At 37.9% G+C, this 22,515-nt stretch overlaps 1 protein-coding gene across 20 annotated transcripts in view; it reads left to right on the forward strand.

Moving 5' to 3' along the window:
* Positions 1–1,730: 1,730 nt before the first annotated feature.
* The window catches only part of CACNA2D1 (calcium voltage-gated channel auxiliary subunit alpha2delta 1), a 524,609-nt gene continuing 503,824 nt past the window's right edge, over positions 1,731–22,515 (forward strand). For all 20 annotated transcript variants that reach the window (XR_014067144.1, XR_014067142.1, XR_014067141.1 and 17 more), the window contains exon 1: positions 1,731–2,315. Coding sequence is in view for 14 of the 20 variants with exons in the window: in XM_081535600.1 (XP_081391726.1) it covers positions 2,221–2,315 (95 nt within the window). In the remaining 6 variants the exon portion in view is untranslated. The remainder of the gene's footprint in view (positions 2,316–22,515) is intronic.

The raw sequence follows: 22,515 nt of genomic DNA on the forward strand, positions 1-22,515 counted from the left end.
CAACATATCATGTAGACAGTAATGGGCATCTGATTCTGCCATTCTTAATTCCCATGCTGGGGAAGAAAATTTGCTTTTTAATCATTAAAAATTGGAAAAAAAAAAGATGGACTTTACTATTTAGTTATCTAATTTTGGAGTGGAAAGCTATCTATGGTTATATAAAGTATCTTTGTGCGCTGAGTTCTCAGTCCTATTCCACCCCATCCCACTTCATTGCTCATTTGCTCGCTCCTGCTGCCACATTCTCTTGGTTTAGCATAAAACAAACTAAGTCAAGTCATGGTGGGGTGCCTTTTGTGAGGTCACTCAGAATAAGAGGAAAGAAACAGAGAGCAGATAGATATGTACAGAATTAAAGAAAATAAGGTGCGCGCGCACACATACACACACACACACACACGAGAGGTTAAGAGGAAGGAAACATCACTGGGACAAGAATCATAAAATCATATCACATTTTGAAATGTTGCTATTAAGTATTAATAGTCTTCTGTTTGAGCAGATTGCCTTTAGAGAGATGGCAAGTCAATTCCGAATTAATAAGGGTCTTTGTCTTCATAATCTCAAGAAACTAGAGAAGGGCTAGTTAAAAGTCCCAGGCCTCCCCATAATGACAAGTTTTAGGCATATGCAGGATGGCGATATTTTTTCTTCCCCAATCAGAAATGGTGTCGAAGTGCTCTAATACACTACTAGAGGGGGCTTAATAATTTCAGGTGTTCAGGGAAACCTTTTCATCTGGCGCACCAGCTCCTTCCTGACGGAAGCCTGTGTGGTCCGAGAGGCCTACACAAGACCCACCTGTTTTTTCTACTAGAAGGGCCTGGGCACGCCTGCCTGCGGATGCAGGTGAAACTAGTCGGTACTGCAGGGCTATTCCCTAGCTCTCTCCCTCAATTCCTCCTCCATATTTTAGGCGCGTTTCGCAAATTGCCACCTGTTTCTGCTTACCCTTTTCATGCCTTCATCCGGACCAAGTGAACTTGTTTTGCAGCAACCTTGTCAGGGCAGGGCAGACCACAGGCCAGACCAGGGCATTTGGGGGACTTTTGGAAGTAGTACAATGCTTTTCTCGCGGCACAGTGCTCCTAGGGTACAGAATTCGTCCTTCCACGCTTCGGTCCTACCTAACACATGGCCAGACTAGGAAGATTTTACAGCATCGGGTCCTTCTCTGATTGTCCTCAGCCCGGACCTTGCCAGGTCTGTCTTGCCAGGTGAGAGGTACCTGGGCGTCGGGCCGCGCTGCCACAGTTGGCACTCAGCCACGCCGGAGGCTCTAGCCTCTGGCACTTCAGGGCAAATAAATAGTGCCACCTGGTAGGGAGTCAAAAGTGGTGCTTTAAAATGCAAATATAAACCCCTCCTACACTCATTGTCAAATCACTGCCCCACGATTCTCAGGCAGGCAGTGGATTCTGTGCCTGGGAGAAGGGCCGGGGGAACACTGCCTGCCTGGGAAAATAACCCCCGAAGACGCGAGCCAAGTGCTGGGCCGGAGCCCCGGCTGCCTGTGGATACCCACCGGCGGCTAGCGGTCCCCTGGGAGCTCCGCGGGGCCCGCCCCGCTCTCGCTCCGCAAGCCGGGTGGCGGGAGCAAGCCGGCGCCGACTTTGGGAGTTCCTTTCTGCCTTGTATGGAGGGCCGCTCCTGCCCGTCTCCGCCCGAGCGCTCGGACGCCCGGCCCTCCCGCTGTCCACCCCCAGCCACCTCCCTCTGACTTGCCCGGAGAAGCCAGACGAAGCCTCTGTCTCTGCCACAAGTCTCTCCGCCTGCCATTCCCCCATTCCTGCAGCCACCCCCACCCTCCCCAGTGCCGTCACCCCTTCTCCGCCCCCGCCTCCGCCCCCCGCCTTCTCAACGGCAATCGGGGGAATAAATCAGGGAGGAAACCGAGAAGGAGCGAGAGCGCGCCAGCGCCGGCGGGCTCGCCCAGGTCTGTTTCCAAAGTCGCCCTTGATGGCGGCTGAGGCGAGGCAGCTGCGGCGCGGAGCTGCCGACGCGCGCTAGAGGGTCCGCCCGCCGCCCCTTCCCCCGCGCCGGGCTTAGCCCCTGCGGCACCCCCACGCCAGCCCGCGCCCCAGCCACAGCCTCGGCCGCGCCAGCCCGCAGACGCCTGTAGTCCGGGCGGACCTTGCTCCTTCTCCTCCCGCGGTTTCCAGCACCGGTCCTTCCCCCGGCTGGGGAGGGAAGCGAGATTGATCTTCGATCGCGAAGATGGCTGCTGGCTGCCTGCTGGCCTTGACTCTGACACTTTTCCAATCTTTGTTGATCTGCCCCTCGTCGGAGGAGCCGTTCCCTTCGGCCGTCACGTAAGTGCTCGGGCCGGGCCAGCAGGGCGGAGAGTGCGGGCCACGGGGTGCCGTGGAAGTAGGACGGGGGCTCCGTTCCCGAGTTGAGGGGCTTTTCTGCGCGTGGGGGTGGGGAGCGAGCCGGGCTCGGATCTGGAGAGGCCGAGCGGGAGGTACGCGCGGCTCTTCGCCGGAATGCGCACCGAACCGGCGTCTCGGGAGCCTCGGCGGGGCCGGGCTGTCCCAGGAAAGGTCTGCTGACGACTTCGGGCACTTCAGCCCATCTCTAAAAGGATTCCTTGGACTTAAAGAGTTTAGCTGCACTGTGGGAAAAAGTTTCCAGCCACATACCCGCTCTCATCAAACCGACTCCAGTAAAAAGTTGTATTTGGGTAGGGCGTTTTGCAAATAAGTAACTGCAGGCTGGTCTGGGTAGCATGGACTTCTCCCGTACTTGGCCTCTGAGATGCTAATTGCTGTGGTATCCAAACTCGTTTAGATCCCAAATTACTGGACGCACTTGACAGCCTTTCTGATATGAGGAGTGCTTGGCCCTCGCGGCAGAGGTGCTGTCCACCCCAGGGGCTCGCAGGAATTGGGACCCTGCCATCCAACCTCCCTCACCCTCTATTTGAAACTGTGCCGGCAGACACGCGGTTCCTGTTAGAATGAATAGAACCCTCTATTCCTTGGGGGTGGAGGGGGGAGGGACTGAGCGCTTTCCAGAGTCTCCTGCAATTTTTCTCTTATTTTTAACATTTCTAAAATAGCTTAAGAAAACCTCGCTGCTGTTCTGGAAATAGAGTGTTTGAAGGTAGCTGTGTAGTCACACGGCAGGAAGGGAGTGAAAAATAATAATTCTCTCGTGTTGGAGAAAAGAATCAAAGCCAGTGGCACATGAAAATATATACATATTTTTAAATGTGCTGAAGAGCCTATTAGGCATTCTGGGAAAGCATTTATTTTGGTTGTTGAAGCTACTTTAAAGCTTGTAAGAGTAGGTAATGGTAAGTGGATGAGTCACTTTAATGCATTTTACATAACAAAAACAAAGCCCAAGGTAGCCTTCCTGGTATTTTTGCTGTTTGGAATTATTTGCTGTCCTTTGTTGGCAGAGTGCTGAAAACTGGGGTTTTTGGTGGATACTGACCTTAAATCTTCACTAGTTGAAACCCTGTAGTTATTATTTGAGATTCAGCTTAAAGTATTTATTGAGTTAGGTGTCAGTACAAGAACCCGAAGGATGCACATTCTAACCTGGAGAAGGGGAGTGTCTAATATTTTTGTCATGATTTACAGTCATGTTCTTTTTTAGATAATCTTCCATAAAAATAATAGCTGATCCTTTTTGTTATGAAGCAAAAGGGTAAATGCCATCTGTAGATCTTCCTTTAATTGGCAGCATATTCCAAACGTATATTTTGAAACCTGAAAAGAGTGAGAATTACACTAAAGATGCTTCCATATTATTCACTTATTAAGAAATTACACTTTTATTTTTTTAGTCTTTTTGTAGTTTGGCCTATACATTGAAAACGAGTCGCTTGCGTTTTGTGTCAAAGAAGTGGCGCTTTAAAAAGGAGTCAGTGTGTTCAGTTTACAGATTTTTAAAGTGTTATTTTTAACTGGCAGTTTATCAATATTTCTATCATTTGGAGGGAATCATCACACCATAGGGGAAAACTATGACTTTTAAAAATACAACAAAATGTAATCTTTTATTCCTGAACAGACCATGGTAAAACATTAATGTAAAAAATCCTTGTTGTAAGAAGGACATCTGCAATAAGTGTTTTCCCAAAATTAAAATAGCTAAATTTTCATGGTCAGAAATTCACTAAAGATAAGAAAGAAAGTGAATAGTTGGCAAAAATAGGAATTAGAAAACCACAATTTCTTTTCTTTCAAAGGATTTTAAATTTATTTTCTAACAATGAAAATTTGATATATTTTCGAATAATTTGAAACATTAATTATTTTGTAAAAAACGACTTAAAGATTTTGTATATATCAGTTTCTTGTAGGAAATACTAACTACTTTTATAAGGCTTCTGCATCTTTAATTATTAATTTGAAAAGTCAGTCATTTCTCCTCATCTTCTGAGGAAGATGTACTTCATGTTAGATTTCTGAATAAACTTTATGAAATTTTAAAAAATGTAGCATTAATTATATCATTATGCAGTGCCATTTGCTTTTCTTGCAAAAAGAGTTCATATGGCATATTTATCAGGATAAATCTCAAATCTTTGGGAAAAATTCCAAGTTCATTAAAAACTCAGTACAAAGATTATAGCATCACTAAAACCAAATTATTGTGCTTGTCTATATACATTTTTCATTAGTAAATTCTTTTGGTTTTCTTGATCATTCTAGTTTTTCCAGAAAGAAGTAATATAAAAAATTTTTTGTCACCAGAAGAGGAAGAATATGCCACTAACACAGTATAAAATTCATTATGCACTCATTGGAGTGGGATCTGAATTAGAATTAGTAATACAAAGTTTTTTGTTTTGTTTTTTAGAATTTTTACAATAAGAGCTTAAATATTATAAAACCATAAATATCATTCTAAATATTTTCTTTAATTTTCTCTGGTTTAACATACATTCTCATATAGCATATTCTGAATTGAAATAGAGATTAAATTGTTCTAAGAGTTAACACTAAAATAACTTTTTTTTTTTCAGACTAAGGGAGGAATTTTGATACAGTTCTTTTGCTAGTTTAGGTTTTTCTTTTGGAAATGATTGTTTTAGTAAGGTGTGAACCATAAATACGCCATATGGTTGCAGCCACCTCGTGCATATTGGTTTGTATATAAATGGAAAATACATAATTTTCATGTTACAGTATGCACACGTTATATTGATAGTTTAAAATGTAGTTTTCTACAAGGGAGTTCTCCCTTGTTCTAGAAATAATTTGGCTCATATGTGAAAACACTTCTATTTTAAAACTCAGAGTATTATGTATGGTAGCCAGTATTGTAATGTTAATTTGAATTTGTCAGTTCTAATTTTAGATACTATTTACAAATCCAATTTTTAAAAAAGGAGCATAGTTATAACTACTATTCGTTTTCAACTTTTATCTCGTCATATCAAAATGCCAATATATCCATAATAATTGGCTGAGAGCCCATTGGCATATGGGGATTTTTAATATATTTAAACTATATAATGGGATAAATATATTGGTAAGAGTTACAGGATCTATAGGAAATATAGCATCTCATAAAAGAATAGTACCTTGGGGTTTAAGTACTTGGTTTATAAATTTTTTATCTATTATGAGACAAATTTATATTTAAAGGCTATTAAAAATAAATATTTTCATTGGAATAGATACCTTTTTTATGTATTAGAAGTGATATAATTATTCTTATTTGGGCTTAGCAATTTTAATTTGCATACTATATATAGAACAAAATGTACTTTATGATAAAATATGAGCTAATATATTAGATTGTAAAATAAAACCTAAAAACAATGAACATTAATAGATCCCTTTCTCACATCTTTGATTTGTTCTCATCAGCTTCATCACAAGATATTTTTCCACAGGTGTATCTTTAAAGTATGCAACAATAGATACATTTTTCCAGATGAGTTGTAACATATTAAATTTTAGTGGGTATATGTGTAGCTGTTTGGATTGGCATGGAATAAACATTAGACAGGTTGAAATGAATATAGTCTAAACATTTTGGAAAGGTACAAGAATCTAAGCTTATTATGGTTTATAAAAGGAAATAAAATGTGCCTTTATTATTTTTCTTTGGCTTTCACCAATTTTAATTTAAAAAAATATATATATATAATCAGACAGAGTCTATGGCAAATTGTTCATTGTGAAAATAGGTAAAATTTTACCATTCTCTTCCTTCAAAGAAATCTTGCTTTGTAGACAACTTTCCAATGTTTCTCTTACATTGATACGTTGTAAGATTTTGCAGAAACATAAATAACACATTCAAATTATGTATTCAGATTTACTGTTTATATTTAGAAGTATATATTCATAAGAAATAACAATGCATTTAGAAATTTTAAAATTAATACAGAAATTATGCCCATAACAACCTGTATTATTTAATTAATGTGTTCTCTGAAGTATGACTATATACAACACATACACAGAAATTTCTTGTTAGTTTTCAGTACTGATGCAAATATCCAAGAAAGTAATCTCTTCTTCTGAATTCATATCTTGTACCTAATGTGTATCATCAAGCTATTTAGAACCTTAAAGTGGAGTTAAATTGAAATATTTTAGGCAATTGTCCAGCTTATTGATTTCATTCAGTGTATTCCATGTGTGGACATAATCAACCCTCACATGAGCATATTTGGATGAAAGTTTGGGAAAAAAATCAGAATTTGTTTCAGTATTTCTAAAAAGTAACATTTCATTGCTATTCAGGTGACAGCTTCCATCATTTGTAATAAAAGAACTGTCTGTCCTAGTATTTCAAAAAGCATGTAAGCTGCTGGTAATGTGTAACTGATCTCCGTTCTATGACATCTATTGCACGTTTACCTAAGTCATATGGTATGTATCAGGCACTGTGTCACACTGTGTCAGCCAGTCTTTCTTTTCCTTGACTATTTATGCATTGTACTACAACTGTTCCCTAGGCTTTCATATGATGGCTTTCCAATAAACTTGAAACCGAGATAGTCAACCATGTAGCTTACACATGGTTCGTTTTCTTCTGTGTGCACAAAACTTGGAAATGACTATGTCGTTATTGTTTACAGAGTTTAAGGGAAAAAAATGATTGACTTCAGTGTCAATTGAGATGAAAATGGTAGCACTTTGTGAAAAATACTGTATTTACCACCTTTTTTTTTTTGAGGGTTTAAAATATATTAGCATTGCATCATTATATAATTTGTATAGTTTATCTTATTATAATATTGTATTTAATACATAGTATTTTATGTCTGTCTATATCTTTATGTATCTATTTATCTCTATATGTGTGTGTACACACCTGCTTTTTGTTCTTAATTCTTCAAGTGGCTTGTTAGGGTAGAAGAACCTCAGTAAGATAAGTTTATTAACAAAGGTGCACACTGAAAGCTCCTTGCCAGTCCACAACTGTTCATAGGGAGTAAATCTCATTCAGAATATTTTTATAACAGCAGCATTTAAAAATATTTCATGAAGAGAATCAGATGAAGTATTCAAAATGTTCAGGTCCTGTTAGACAAATTATTAACACAATTGATGAATGACAAAAGAAATGTGGTTCTAAAGATAGGCTTACTGTCTTTTAGACAAAACAAAAGGGGGAAGAGACTATTGCACTTGAACTGTTGAGTGCTAATTAAAAGGTCTTTGCATGCTAAGCAATTTTATTTCTACCATTTAGATATAGGATACTTGAAATTTCTAAGAATTAAACATTTGGCGCACCATGTTTTAGGGTTGAAGGATAAATGTGCACAGGTTTTAAAATTTTTTCGTAAAACCTAAACTTTTCTTTCTTATGGGCTTTATATAATTTGTGGTAATTGAATTCCATTGCTCCTTTAAAATTTGCCATTTACATAGATTCTAACAAGATCTTAAGGAAAAGATTGACATTGTGGCCTCAACAAACTGGCACACTTTTATCGTTAATTTCAGTAATACAGAATCAGGCTGTTATATATGAAGCAATATTTAAAGGTCTCTTTGAATATGAATGTGGGATATTTCTGGCTCAATGTTATTTTAACATTTGCTTCTGCTGATTTTTTTTAACCATATGCTTCTGTTGGATTAAAAAAATTAGGATACATTTTAAATTCTATATCATAAATGGAAGAACAACTTAAGCTAGAAATGATGGCAGTGGGAAATAATGGTGCTGCCCATTTTAAATGGTTCAGATTTGGGAATAATCTGTTTATCTGAAGTTCTTTTCCCTGAGTACTTAAAATTTTATTGCAGTAGTCTCCTGGCAAATTATGAAAAACAATTCCTGTATTCTTTTATTCCGATAATTAGTTGCTAATTCTTCTTTCTCTCTTCCTTACCCTCCCCAGACACAATTAGTATTAGTCATACTTGGTTTTTATTTGTACATCATGTCAAATCAATTGGAGAAAAAAGTTTTTGACTTGTTTTCCATCAGGTTACCTCTAACCAGACCTCAATTTTGGGTCCTTCAGACTTGAATTTTCACTCTCTGTTGCAGAGGACTTCCTTTTACTAGATTTTTCTCTCTGTAGGGATATTGTTTAAAGATTTTGATGCATAGGCAAATCTGTGATACATTATAAGTACTTTCATCAGAATTGTCAGATGGTTTGGACTATTGTTGCTTTTGACGTTTGCCCATATACTCTGGGAATATTTGAGTAAAGTGAGAAAAGCTGATGAGATTGTTCTCTGACTAAGGTACATACTGTCAGGCTATATAGAAGGATGGTCAGGCATTAATAATGTTTTATTTTGAGGGTCAAAGGAGGAATGGCTCAGAAAAATAAATGCACTTAGGTACTGGAAAAAAATCTGTTTTAAAAAAAGTAATCAAAAGGTGTTGTGGTGAATATGCTGTGAGGAATGGTATGTATTTAAGTGGAGGCAGACAAAGGAGCCCTCAGATATGTGAGGTGTGAAATTACATTAAAGATGCTAAAGGTGGCAGTTGATTATTTTATTTTGCTTTTATTTTCTTCTTTTTCCCCCCATTTTCCATGTGAGCTTGGTTATCCTGGAAATGCTTTTTACTTCACATATTTGATTTTACTGACCTAAATGTTCACATATTAGAAATTCACCTGAGAAACCAAAGACAGTAAAAGTATCTAGATTTAAAAAAATAGAAGCAATTCAACATTTTTTTTTAAATAACACCTTGGGAAAATGGGGTTCATCAGATAAGACATATTGGTGTAATACTTTATCAAAAGCTTAAATACTAATAATCAAGAAAATTATCTTAGTAAATTTCTTCCATTAGATTATAAGAAATGAAATATCTTGAAGGTTATAGGCTTCTAGGTGGTATACTGAAGAATATTTAGACCTGAGTACATAGTACATCTTATTTTTTAAGAATAATTTTGATTTATGCTGTCTCTTTTAACAACTTCTTCACAGATTTTTAACATCAAATGTAGTTTAATTCAACAATTAATGCAGTTACTGTTATCCAGGGCAAATTATGTACTTCACTTAGTTATATGCTGGGAATCCAAATTGGGGAAGAGCATTCCCAAGGAAGACATTCCCAACTTCAGGCTGACTGTGAAGCAGTCGAACCTAACAGAGCATGACCAGGGAAAAACATAGCGTAGTGAAGAAGTACCCATGGGTTGTTTCACGTCAGGCATGGGACTCCTGGGTGTGAAGAGAGGTTGAGACTGAACGATCAGTCTGAGGCTAGGTTATACAATTTTTGCATCAGTTATCTTACCAATGACCCGAAGGGGAGTTGGGCAGTGTGGTAGCCCAGCTCTGTTTTCTTAAAAATTTGGTTTTCATCCTAAGACTTTGTAATTAAAAATAAAAGTTATAGGTTTTAAATCATATCATGTGGAAGATGGATTAAAGAGGACCATTATTCGAAGGGACAGTGGGAGCAGTTAGTAGACTCTTGCAGCATCCTAGAGCGAGAGATGCTGAAAGACAAAGAGAATAGTCGCCGTGGGAAAGCAAAGCAGGGATGAAACGTAATGTAGAGGTACATATTCAGGTTCTATTGCTTATAGAGTTGGGGGAATCAGGAAGAGAAAAGTGTTAGAGATGGCTCTAAGGTCTTTATTTTTTAAATTTTATTTATTTTTGCCTGTGCTGAGTCTTCATTGCTGTCCATGGGCTTTCTCTAGGTGTGGTGAGTAGGGGCTACTCTTTGTTGCAGTGCATGGGCTTTGGTCTTAGAGCATGGGCTCTAGGGTACACAGGCTTCAGTAGTTGTGGTGCATGGGTTCTAGAGCGTGGTGGGCTCAGGAGTTGTGGTGCTTGGGCTTACTTGCCCCATGGCATGTGGGAATCTTCCTGGACCAGGGATTGAACTCATGTCCCTGGGATTCTTAACCACTGGACCAGCAGGGAAGTCCTCCAAGCTCTTTAAGAGGTAATGCAGAAAGAATAGCAGGTTGATGGTGAGTGAGGTAACATGCTCACTGTTGGGCATTTTGAGATTGAAGCATCTCTATGGATGACTATTAAGCTGTTAGAAATACCTATCTGAAGGGGATTTGGAGGCAAAATGAGTATCTTTGAAAATGGATCCATCCATTCACTTAGAAAATACCCATTTAGTATCTTTTATGATAGGCACTGTGAGTTTCAAAAGATGAATCTTGATCTACAGTTTCATTTTGTAGAGAGGTCGACAGTGGGCCCTTTAAGGAAGTCACCAGACCTTTGCTGACATGACAGCAATTTCAGTAGCATGTTTTGGGTGCAAGCATGGCTTCCGTGCCTTCAAGAGTTGGTGTGTGTATGGTAGTTGCTCAGTCATGTCTGACTCTGTGACCCCATGGACGCTAGCCCTCTAGGCTCCTCTGTCCATTGGATTTCCCAGGCAAGAATACTGGAGTGGGTTGCCTGCTCCTTCTCCAGGGGATCTTCCTGACCCAGGGATTGAACCTGGGTCTCCCACATTGCAGGCAGATTCTTTACCATCTGAACCACCAGGGAAGCCCTAAAGAGTGAGAATATGAAGGCAGCAAGTGCAGATTCTTTCAAGGAACTTGGCAATGTGAGGAAAGGGAGAGAGATAGCAACTTCAGAGGAAGATGGAAGGGATTTGGCATTCTTTTGTTTTGCTTAAAGAGTAGGAGTTATAATAGCTTACTTGGGATTGCAGGTAGTAGAAAACTACAGGAGTATCTTGAACCAAAAAGAGAAATATTTTTCAACGGTAGTAAAACTGGATGGTCAGTCATGTGAATCAGCAGGAGGAATATGCCCCTAGTTGCAGAAAGGGGTGGAGCTGTTATCAGGATCATCTCTTGTTCTAGCCTCTGGTTTTCTTTGTTTGACTCCTTACTCTTCCCTTTCCCTGCTAAGGCTTTCTCTGCTTCCTGGAGCTCATTTTGTTGAATGGCTGTGAGGGTTTACATTTTTTTCCCCATTGAAACTTTGAACCAGCTTGAGACTAGAATCCTAGTCCAAAACATAGCCTGCTAAAGAAGATGTGTTGGTAATCTAAATATGGGTCAGATAGTCATCTATAGCCCATTCATTTGAGATCAGGAGATGGGATTTAAAAAGGATTTTGGTTGCCTGAGCTTGGGTCACTTTTCACACCCTGGTCAAATCTCGTTAGGAGGTATTGCATTGCAACAGGCCAATTGCTAGTACCATGGATAGAGGAAGAGGCAGTTCTTATAAAAAGGCATCTGCTGGGTGGGAGAGGTTGTAGTGACAACTAAATAAGTGTTACCAGAGGGAAATTTGAGCATATCAGAGGAGACCAAATGGCAGAGAGATGAAAGGGATGAGAGAGGCCATGATTGATGGGTGAATGTTCTGACCAAGGCAGGTGAGAAAGGGATCAAGACTAAAAACAATGTCTTACAAAGTAACTTTTGAAATATGAAACAGCCCTGAGAATTAAAACAGATGGTTGGAATATAGGATAGATGCACTTTTAATAAACTGGAGGTGTTTTTGGAGGATAGTTCCAAATTATATATTCCATTCTCAAGAAGGCATGACATTCAGAGATGTAATATATGCACATTAGTAATGTTCACATTTTGAGATATACAGACCAGAGTTTTTCTTTTCTTGGTAGTAACAAGACTCTAGTATGTCACTGTGTTTCCTTTGGACACATCAATGTTTCTTTCTTTTTTGTGTTTATTTTTCTTTTCTTTCTTTTTAAAGTAGAGATGATCATCTTGAAGATCCATGTAGTTTTGCAAAATGTCATTGGTTTTAATAAGTGTATATGCTTATGATAGAAAGATGTTTCAGAAATACCAAGGAAGAGGAAACAAACAAACAAACAAAAAACAAATAGTTCTTGTTTGGGGCAATTTACCATTATTCACTTACAGATTTTTTGGCAGATAGGAATAGTTTACAGCTGGTTTACAGCCCTGCTCTGCCTGTGCTTCCCTCCACCTGCCAACCCCATGTCCATTCTTTAGCAGAGGGCAGAAACTTGAACTGAAACAAGATTGTTAAAAAAAAAAAAAAGTGCATTTGATAACACAGGAAACCACTGACAGAGTATTCCAGCAGAGCATGTCCCTGGTCAACCCATACAGAGGCATCTCAGGTCTCTTGAAGGTCTGAAAATCACTGGCAGCTGCTATCTCAGCAGTTCTTTGAGTTTCCGAGATGACTGAATGAATGGTTAGGATCGCAAATGCTGGCAGATCTAAGAATCAGTCTTGATCTCATTGGCCCCTCTGCAGTGTGAAAAAACTACGCTTGTGGTCTGTAACAAGAGAAGAGGAGAATCAGGGTGCATATTTATTTCCATTTTGTGACTTTACTCTTTTTTCTCTTCCATAGATAGTCACAGTTTGCGGAAACTAATTTTGATGTCCCTACCTGCAGAATGTCTAGACACTAGTAATTATTCACAACTATCTTTCAGTTATTGTGATATTGTTTTCTGTAATTTTTGAGCTCTTGAATGCCAGGCACTGTGAATTAATACTCTGCTTATTTTTTTAATCCATCTAACCTTTAAGTTACTCCCTTAAGATAAGTATTATCCCTATTTTATAGGTGAGGAATGTTAAGTTTTGAATATGAAGGAGTTTTCTGAGTCTTTTTAGGAACGAAGTTTGACCCCAAGCAGCTTGATTTTAGAGTCCTACACTTATACCTGCTATACTTTGCTGCCTTTCCCTGGCAGTACCCTGGATGTCTTTGCATCCATTATCTTACCTGTTCAGTTTGTGGCTGGCTGCATATTCTAGCAAGGAGGCCAAGGGGGAAAAGGAGTCAGTGTAAAGTAGAGCAGAATTAACAGTAAGTCCATTTCCTCTATCTGCAGATCAAGGGTAATATTAAGCTAATCTTGAATCATGGTATTCCATTATTGGGATCACATGAGAGGAGGCATTGGGAGCCTTGAAGGACCATTTTAGAGCCAGGCTTTATTATTTGTACCACATGTTACTTTTTCTGCCTTCAAGAGGTCATGAATCGATGCCGAAGGGTTAGTGAGTTAGATTATTGTACTAATACATCATTTGGGCCAACAGAAAAAACTGAAATGAATGAGAAAAGGGATGCTTAGCTGGCCTTAAAAATGTCTCTTCTTACAAGTTGTGTAGCCTTAAATGATAAAGAGGAAATGAGAAGAGAGGCAGTGGACTCCATTGAGGGAAGTGTTTTGTCTCTAGGTTCAGGACACAACCTATATCTTAAAAGGGACCAAAAGAAAGCAGGACCTCAAGGGATTTGATGTGGTTCATCTTGGCATTTCAGCCAGCACCTGTTGTATGAGTTCTGTGCCACAGGAGGTTGAGTCTATTTTTAAAAGTCATAATTTTGCCACTGATAACCTCTCATTGTCAAAGATGGGAGTTATCAGCTTCAAGACAGAATATTTGAAAGTGAATAAAGCAGTCTATCTATGATGTTTATAGAAATGATTCCAGACAACCCTGAAAACTGAACGAGCACAGAATAGTAAAATTGAGACCAGTTGCATTTTTAGCAACCAACACAGAAGTCAGAAAAAAAAAATCTGCCAAGAGCATACTGAAAAAGGCCAGTTTTTTTCATCTGACTCATCCAGCTGATGATTAGTTAAACTCATTGAACCCCACCCCTTCACTTTACAATATAAATGGAGGCTAGCCTTTCACAAATACTTTTCTCATTTTGGTAGAAATAAAACACTTAAATTTCTGCTGCACGGTTTTGATAGATTTGTGGAGGGAAGAGATGTTTTAGATGAAACTGTGTTTTAATACCAACGACTAATGAGCGCAACTTGAGGATAACCATTGAAGCAGTAAGTGGTCCAGTGCCAGGAACCTGCCTTCTTATGGCAGTCATTTTGACATTTGCTACAGAAAGGAATGTGTAAAATTCTTATGATGTCTGTCGCTTTAAAAATACCAACCCTTCTTTGCCATTACAGTACATTAGAATTGACTTAAATTTGCATCTGTGGAAATGTTAGGAGAGATAAACAAATGGGCCATGTGAAGCCTCAGGAGGATGGGCACAATGAGGGGTGTGCAGATTGCTCTAAATTAAACATGTAGAATGCTTGGTTGTCTCTCAAAACACCTGATTTTCCTGTTGATGTAAATGTAGAAACCAGAATTAATTTTCATGAGGTGAAATTTTATTGTGCCTGTGTAGCTCAGTTCCCAGGGGGTTGATCCATGATGTTAAGATCTGCTAGTGAGTAATTGTTTAAAATTTATAGTAATACTTGATGGTAATAAATAAACATAGGGGAATGGTAACTCATCACAGAGCAAACCATGCATGATAATTAGATGAGGTCATTTATCTCCTTAAATTATCAGAGGTGACGCAACCTGTCTGTGTGGTGTGTAAAAGCCAGCTGAGACCCTGGGTGTAAATGATCATGACAGAGGGGTGATTTGAAGGTTGCAAACTTTGGATTTGGTCCTACATTTCTGTTGGTTTTTTTCTATAAGGGATGTAGATTGGCTCCTGGGGATTTTCTGCTTTTATAATAAACACAAGGAAAACCTGAGTTCAGTAGGTTGCTCAGTCTGTTTTTCAGTTTCATTTTTATGTTTCTTCTGAATTTTTCTGTATTGCATTTTAATCTTTCTTAATTACAAAGAAATGCATCAACTATATATGTAAACAACTATAAATCTATAAATGTGTATAAACATACATAGTTTATAAATATTAGATGTTGGTTCTATGCTGAGTGCCATCAAAGCTGTGTTCTTTGAGGTGACAATTAAGTCCTTCTAAATTCTAGAAAGTGATCATTTGTGGTGTGGTTGTAGCCTTCCTAACCGGGTTTCCTCATCTGAACCACAGAACAGATAATGATTTTAGTGACAATTTTTTTCAGTTCTTTCTAAATGTTTCATGATTAGTACCATTCTAGAGGTATAGGGTGAAGTTAATAATGGATGCTTTTGAACATTAGGGCTTAATTCCTCCTGGAATTAGCCTGGTTGGCCAATAGTGTGTGTTCAGAGATCAGCTCTACCATTTGAACAAGTTAACTCTTTCATTGCTAAAACTTCATAAGGTTGTTATGAGAATTAAGAATGCTAATTCATTTGAAGCATGGCACAAAAAAAGCACTGGAAAATATAATTTGATTAGAAGCAAGAGAATTTAGTGGAGTCAGGTGACTTGAGTTCCTTTTTGCCTCCACCAATATCTTGTAAGGAAGAGTTCATGGTTTTAGCACTTTCTATAATTACTCACTGCCCAATCATTTCTGAACAAGTTGGTCTTAGTTGTCATGCATTTGCATTCACGTGTCTGTTGATCATAAATGAGATGTTTCTTGGTACCCAAGTATTCCACTGCCGGTAACGATGCTTCTGAAGAGTTCTCATTGCCAGCCCCCACATTTTAGTTTTCTCCCTAATAATCTTCCTGATAGCAAAAGTGGTAAAATTTGGTTTTTTCCTCTTTTTTTTTTTAAAACTCTGTGCCATCCTCACTTGTACTTAAGTGTGATATGGTCTCAGGCTCCTTTCTTTATTTGATTGAAGGGCCCACAAAGATATATATAAGGAGGTCAGTGACCTTACATTCCTGTGTGCAGAGAAATAATGTTAGTGGCCTATTGTCATATGAGGTTTTGGTTTTGTGAAAGAGGCCGTAGATGTTCTCATTTGATAATATATTTCTAGTAATGGTTGCAAACTGTCTGAAAATGTTAATTTTAAAGTATCGGTAATAATTGTGTGTAACATAGAATAGTGCTTTCTTTTTCTTTAAGATGAGCAAAAACCACTTTATCATATATTACCCATGGAATAAATGAATGTTATGAGTGTTTATAGAAGAGTAGAACTCAATTATATTGTACTGTTTAAAATATATAATTTTTCAAGGAGAGTTAATACTAGGGCTCATTATACATCTTAAAGTTGGAAAGAGGTATGTATGTAGAATCACTTGAAGTATGGCCTTTCCTTGTGCCCAGTTGATTAGCTTTCCTCATAGTAAGGAATGGAGAAGGCGATGGCACCCCACTTCGGTACTCTTGCCTGGAAAATCCCATGGACGGAGGAGCCTGGTGGGCTGCAGTCCATGGGGTTGAGAAGAGTCGGACACGACTGAGCGACTTCACTTTCACTTTTCACTTTCATGCCTTGGAGAAGGAAATGGCAACCCACTCCAGTGTTCTTGCCTGGAGAATCCGAGGACGGGGGAGCCTGGTGGGCTGCTGTCTATGGGGTCGCACAGAGTCGGACACGACTGAAGTGACTTAGCAGCAGCAGCAGCAGCATAGTAAGGAAATTCCTAAAAGAGAGAAGTTAGAGAAACAGTTAAATCCTCATGATTTATTCAAGAAAGATGTGAATCAGACTATATAAAGGAGATTGAACACTGACCATGACCACTGGTTTAAAGTATAGTGAATGAAACAAACTGTACAGAATCTTTGTAAAGGCATTTTATGTGAAGATTGAGAGAGAAAATTAATCCTTTGTTTTTCGGACACGACTGAAGTGACTTAGCAGCAGACTCATTTGCTTATTTTAGTTTGATGTCTTCTATGCTGTGAGTACCACAGATTGAGTGGTTTCAAGCAATGGGCATTTCTTTTTTCACAGTTTCCATGGTGATGAGTCCAGCCATGGCTTTGCTTGTTCCTTTCCTCCAAGTCTTACATGGTTGCAATAAGGTGTTGACTGGCTTGCATTCCTTTCCAGGGCTACTCTCTGCTCCTTTTTCAGGCTTTTGTGGTTGTGGATACTTACTTGTGGTTGTGGGACGACCTCCCCACTTCCTGTTTGTTTTCAGCTCTTGGAGGCCACTCACTTTGTTTCCACAGGGACCTCTCAAAGGTCTTCTTACAACATGGCAGTTTACTCTTTCAAGGCCAGCAGTAAGATCTCTGTTCAGAAAGGGGTCCCAATCCCTTTTTAAGGACCTTCAGTTAGTTAAATTAGACCATTTGCAGTCTTGATTATATCTATAGAATCCCTTCACTTTAGCCATGTAACAATCATGGAAGTGACAGCCCTTCTTGATCCCAGGTCCCACCCCTACACCAGGAGAGTGGATGACGCATGCGAGCTGTCTCAGAATTCTTCCTCCCTTGAGTTTTATTATTAGACAACCATCATATAAACACTAAAAACTAGAAAATGGGAAAACTTACTCCTTTTCACTTAAGATGTTCACAAACTTTGAAGAAGCAATCAGATAACTATCATCACTTTTGCCTCAGGTGATCTATGCTTTGCCACACTGGTGCTGATCCATCCCATCAGGAGTCAGGAAAGCAAATCCCAAAAGCTTGTTAACTGCTCATTACTAGTGTAGTCATAATTAGTTAGCTGAACTTTTCACCCTCTACAAAGAAAAGAGTTCTCTGTACTGTGGTTTAAGCCAGTTTACACGATTATTGTTAATAAATGTCTGGAAAAACTGTAAGACAGTTCTTTTGTAATGTAAAGGATCAAGTTACTTCTAAATTAAGGTTACACTTCATGAAATCTTAGATCTCTCCTTAAATTGTGTGCCTTTCCCTGCCTGTATAAACTAGGTGATTCTGTAAACTTAATCAGCATCTAGTTTTGCTTATACGTATTTATGGTGTGGTCATGTTTTCTAACTAATGCCCCAGTTACAGAGTATTAATGCAGGAATGTTCATATGTAACTGAAAGCATCCATATGTGATTTCTCCTCTTCACTGACTAGGTTCAGGTGAATAGCTGTGGCTTCTGCTTTTCAATGAAAGTATTATAAGATACTTCGTCACAGTACCTAAGTACTGGGTACTCGATAAGTTTACCTGGAAAGAAAAAGGCCCCTCTTACCTTGCATGTTGGTGTGCCTTTGCTCTGTACCATGCATGCCTACTGAGTTTGTTTTAGAAGTACTGCTGATTGTCTGATTTATTCAGAATTTGTCTTGTTATACCTCTAGCACTAATTAATTTGCTAACATGACGGGATTCTGGCCAAAGTAATTGTCTATCTGATTCAGTGCTTTTCACACTAACTGTGCTAAAGGAACAGAGTTTGTTTATTTTTTATAAATTTCATATTCATTGCAGATGTGTATTTTTGTAGCATACAGTGAAAATTAGTAGAAAAATAAGATTTAAAAAGGTATGAATCTTTGTTTTTAAATAATTATATTCGGTAGTCATAACATTACTTTTTCAGACTGTTATCAAAGTGTCTAAACACCCTCCATTTCTGTACTTCACCTGAGCTGGATTTGCAGAGCGTAATCTGAGTAACTCTAGTTAAAATGATTTGGCTATTTAAGGCAACTAAATGTTTTCAGTTTAAAGTGGCATAAAAAGAAACAAAACTCCCCAAATTGAAGGTTTTCATATTAAAAGATTTTTTTAAAGTGATATGTCCTACTTTAATGCTTATCTTTTATTTTGGCTATTAGATAGAAATAGCATTTTTTCTCGAAGTCATCACAATACTTTGGCTTGGAAGGAGCTGCCAGTTTCACATTGTTACATGCTGTAGTTCCGTACTTGAATTTTTTGTTCTTCACAAGCAAATTTATTTGACTTTTAATGTATTTTCTTTAGCACATTTATTGTTTGCAATAGGTCTAAACATTTGCTATCAGTAAAGCAAATATTTTGGTACTATAATGAAGTTAAATGGGCTGCATACCCTTTTTAGGACCATTTCAGTGTCAGGACTCATGTGAAGATAACTAGTATTCCCTTTTGATGGTTTATGGAATTATTTGGATATATTCAAAAACCGGGGGACACAAAATTGTTACTCCATAAAGATTTTATGTCCCGGAATCAAGATGAAAACATCGTAAACATTCCTGAGGTAGGTTGAGGTTTTTTTCCTTTCCCCCCACCCCACCTTGTCTCTAAAAAATTACATGTATAAGGTGTAGGTGGTCTTTGAGGCTGTATAAAAATGTCTACCTATTTCTTAGATTTCAGAGTGTCTGCTGAAGTATATAAAAGTGTAAACGTTTCACAGTGTTAAATAACATCCAGACTCAAAACGATTCTTGCAAAAGGCAATTAAATTTTTTTTTTTTCAAAGAATGCAGTGTGCCATTTATCTTTGGTTCAAATGTTCACTTAGTAGGTAATGAGAATTCAAGAACTTTTTCATTTTGTAGAATTCACTTACTCCGTATGCATCTGTGCACTTTAAAGTTGACATGTATATCAAAAAGCTTTATTGAACAAGAATGTTTTTGCTTTCTGTTCAATTAGAGATTTTTCTGACAGTTTGTTACCAAAGATGTCCTTAAATTACATATATGATTTTACCTAACAAAACTGAGGCATATTAAATTATATCTGTAGACTGGCACAATAATTAGCTGCTCTTTACTTTCTGTCTTTTCTTGCAGTCCTTCTGAATAATATCTTTCTCTATACACTTATTCCTGAACAGTTGTCTCAAGGATTTTTATATGATTTTTCCAGACTGCTGAGAAACTAGTTTTCTAAAAAGTCAGAACTATATGTTTTAAGAATGTCTTAAAGGATTCTTACTCTGTTCTTTAGTGGATTACTTAAAACAAATTGAATTACACTAGATCTTTTTATAAAGATGTTGAATCTTTCAGCTAATAGTTGGGATGTCAGGTCAAGAACAATACCAGTCTTAACAGTGCTGGACAAACTCTTGCTAAACTTCCCAGAACAGTAATCTCTTTTAAATGACTTTCAGGATAAGCTCACAAAAAATACCTTGTTGACAAAATCTCTTAAAACTTCATGAATTTTACATAGTAAAAATTGTAGCTGTTTCTATGTAGCTTGAAGAAAGATTTCTTTAAAAGGATGTTCAATTCAGCACATTACAGAGGCCACTGATTTTAAGAAATCAGCTGAAATCTTACCAATGAAATTGTCCAAGACCTTGGTAACCATTATAGCTAATTATTGCAATAAAATATCAGTTATTACATTTTATGTGCATATTATTTAAAATATCTTGCCAAGATGACCTTCATACATGAATATTTTAATGTAATTTAATATATTTGCAATTTGGCCAAAAATATGGGTGGAAATTTAGAACCAGATGTCATTGCCTTATAAATGTCACATCTGAAAATAAAGTATTATCTTCGTAGTGAGTAGCTTTGGTTAGGGGTTAGTTAGGGCTGTTTCTTAGAGCTGCATGAGACAGTAGATAGGGAAAATATGGTTAAAGACTATATGAACAAGAAAAATAGAACATTTGCTGCTTAAAATTAAATACAGTTTTTATTTTAATCTGAGAGGTTATTCTGTTGACCTTAGATGGCCCAGAAATGAAAGTCTCTGCAGTGTTCTTTCTTTTCCCTGACCATCCTCAATTTTTAAATTTGATTTCATTTAAGGCACACCTATGCACGTGTGACCTGATTAAATCTGAGCCAGCCCTTCCTCCAGGTGAGCTTCTTAGAACTGACAAGCATCATATTTAGTGGTATGGAAGGCAGTCACCAACTGTGTTGAAATGTGCTTTTGTGTCCATCTGCCTTTTTTTTGCTATTCCTCTGCCACTATATTTCTTCCTTTCTTGATGGAACAGGTGTATACAAGCTCTTTCTTAGTTTTATGCTCCATCCGTGATTTTTCATATGACAGTCAGAAGCAAAGTTTTATTTATAGGTAAACTGGTTTTAAAACTTGTATTTAAAGTGGTGTGTTTCAACATCTGTTTAGTGATCATGAAGTTCTAGAGGTAGAATCAGAAACGAAGATGAAATTACCTAGTTCTTGTCTTAAGCCAGAACCACAGCACTAGAAAAATGTAAACTTAACCTTGCACAATTTCTCAATGAAAATAAAAGTTAGGAGAAGATATGATGAAGTTGGAGTCCTTTGAAAAATGTCCTTTAAAATTTTATTCCAGTCTTTGTTTTTATAAGCTTATGCCTTTCAGAAAAGAGAGGATATATTGATACATGCAGCTGATTCATTTTGCTGTATAGTAGAAACTAACACAGCATTGTAAAGCAACTATACTGCAATAAAACTTAAAAACAAACAAAAAAAGCCCCGAAATAAAACAAAATAAAAAGTTACTCTTGTATGGAAATTAGAGAAAGTCTGATTCTTGTAGAATTTTCTGTTGTGTGATTCCACGTTATTCTAGCCTGTCCTGAAGAAGATAGCATCTGTCAGTGTGTTCCACAGACCATCTGCATTAGTCATGAATTTACTCAGAATCTAAGGTGGGCCCAGGAACCTGCTTTTTAACAGCCCTGCCAGGTGATGCTTATAAATTTTCATGTTTAAAATCCTGTCGTTATGGACAACTTTTAAGAGTAACTAGCTGGCAGCTTACTTTGAGAAGTTTGACTTAGATGTGGCAGATCCAGTGTAGGTAGAAACACCTCAGAACATATTTTAAAAACAACACCTTAAGGGCAAATGAAGTACCAGAAACTGGTTAGAAAGGTGCTTAATTCCAGGGAAGACTATAGTGAACCAGAGTTTCCAGCATTCAAGTTCAGCAGTTTTCATTTTGATAGTTTTGTGATTCTTACCCTTAAAAATATTTTGATAATGCTACATGCATGGGTAATTTTTTTCCTAAAATGTTTGCGTATGAGAGCCCAAGTTTGTTTATGTTATGATGGTTTCTGGGTTAGAAGATGTTCACATATACATATTAATCATAGAGTGTTCTATGTTTTTGGCATAGCAAACTATTTATTGATAGCTATTAAAAAATATTAGTAGGAAAAGAATGTGACAGGAAGTCCACTATATAGTAATTTATGAGCACAATTTTTTTCACTGTAAGTTTATTTTCTGAATGAAATTGGAACTTGCCTGACTTAACATATTATCAGGAAATTTTTGCAGAAACTTATGCCCGTGACTGGTGATTTGTTATGTGAGTGAATATTGAGACCCCCAATATTCAGGTCCATTTGACTAAATAGCAACAAGGTTTTTTTGCACTTAAGAAACTTACAGTGTGTCAAATCAGTATTCTTTCCTTCTGTAACACCCAAGAAAACACCTTGTATCCTTCTGGTAATCATCTCTCTTTATCATTTAGAAATACCCTAACGTTAGAGAAGGAAATGGAGAAGGCAATGGCACCCCACTCCAGTACTCTTGCCTGGAAAATCCCATGGATGGAGGAGCCTGGTAG

This window comes from Giraffa tippelskirchi, chromosome 10 (assembly GCF_054371585.1).
Source record: "Giraffa tippelskirchi isolate mGirTip1 chromosome 10, T2T-mGirTip1v1.2.pri, whole genome shotgun sequence".
NCBI lineage: Eukaryota > Metazoa > Chordata > Mammalia > Artiodactyla > Giraffidae > Giraffa > Giraffa tippelskirchi.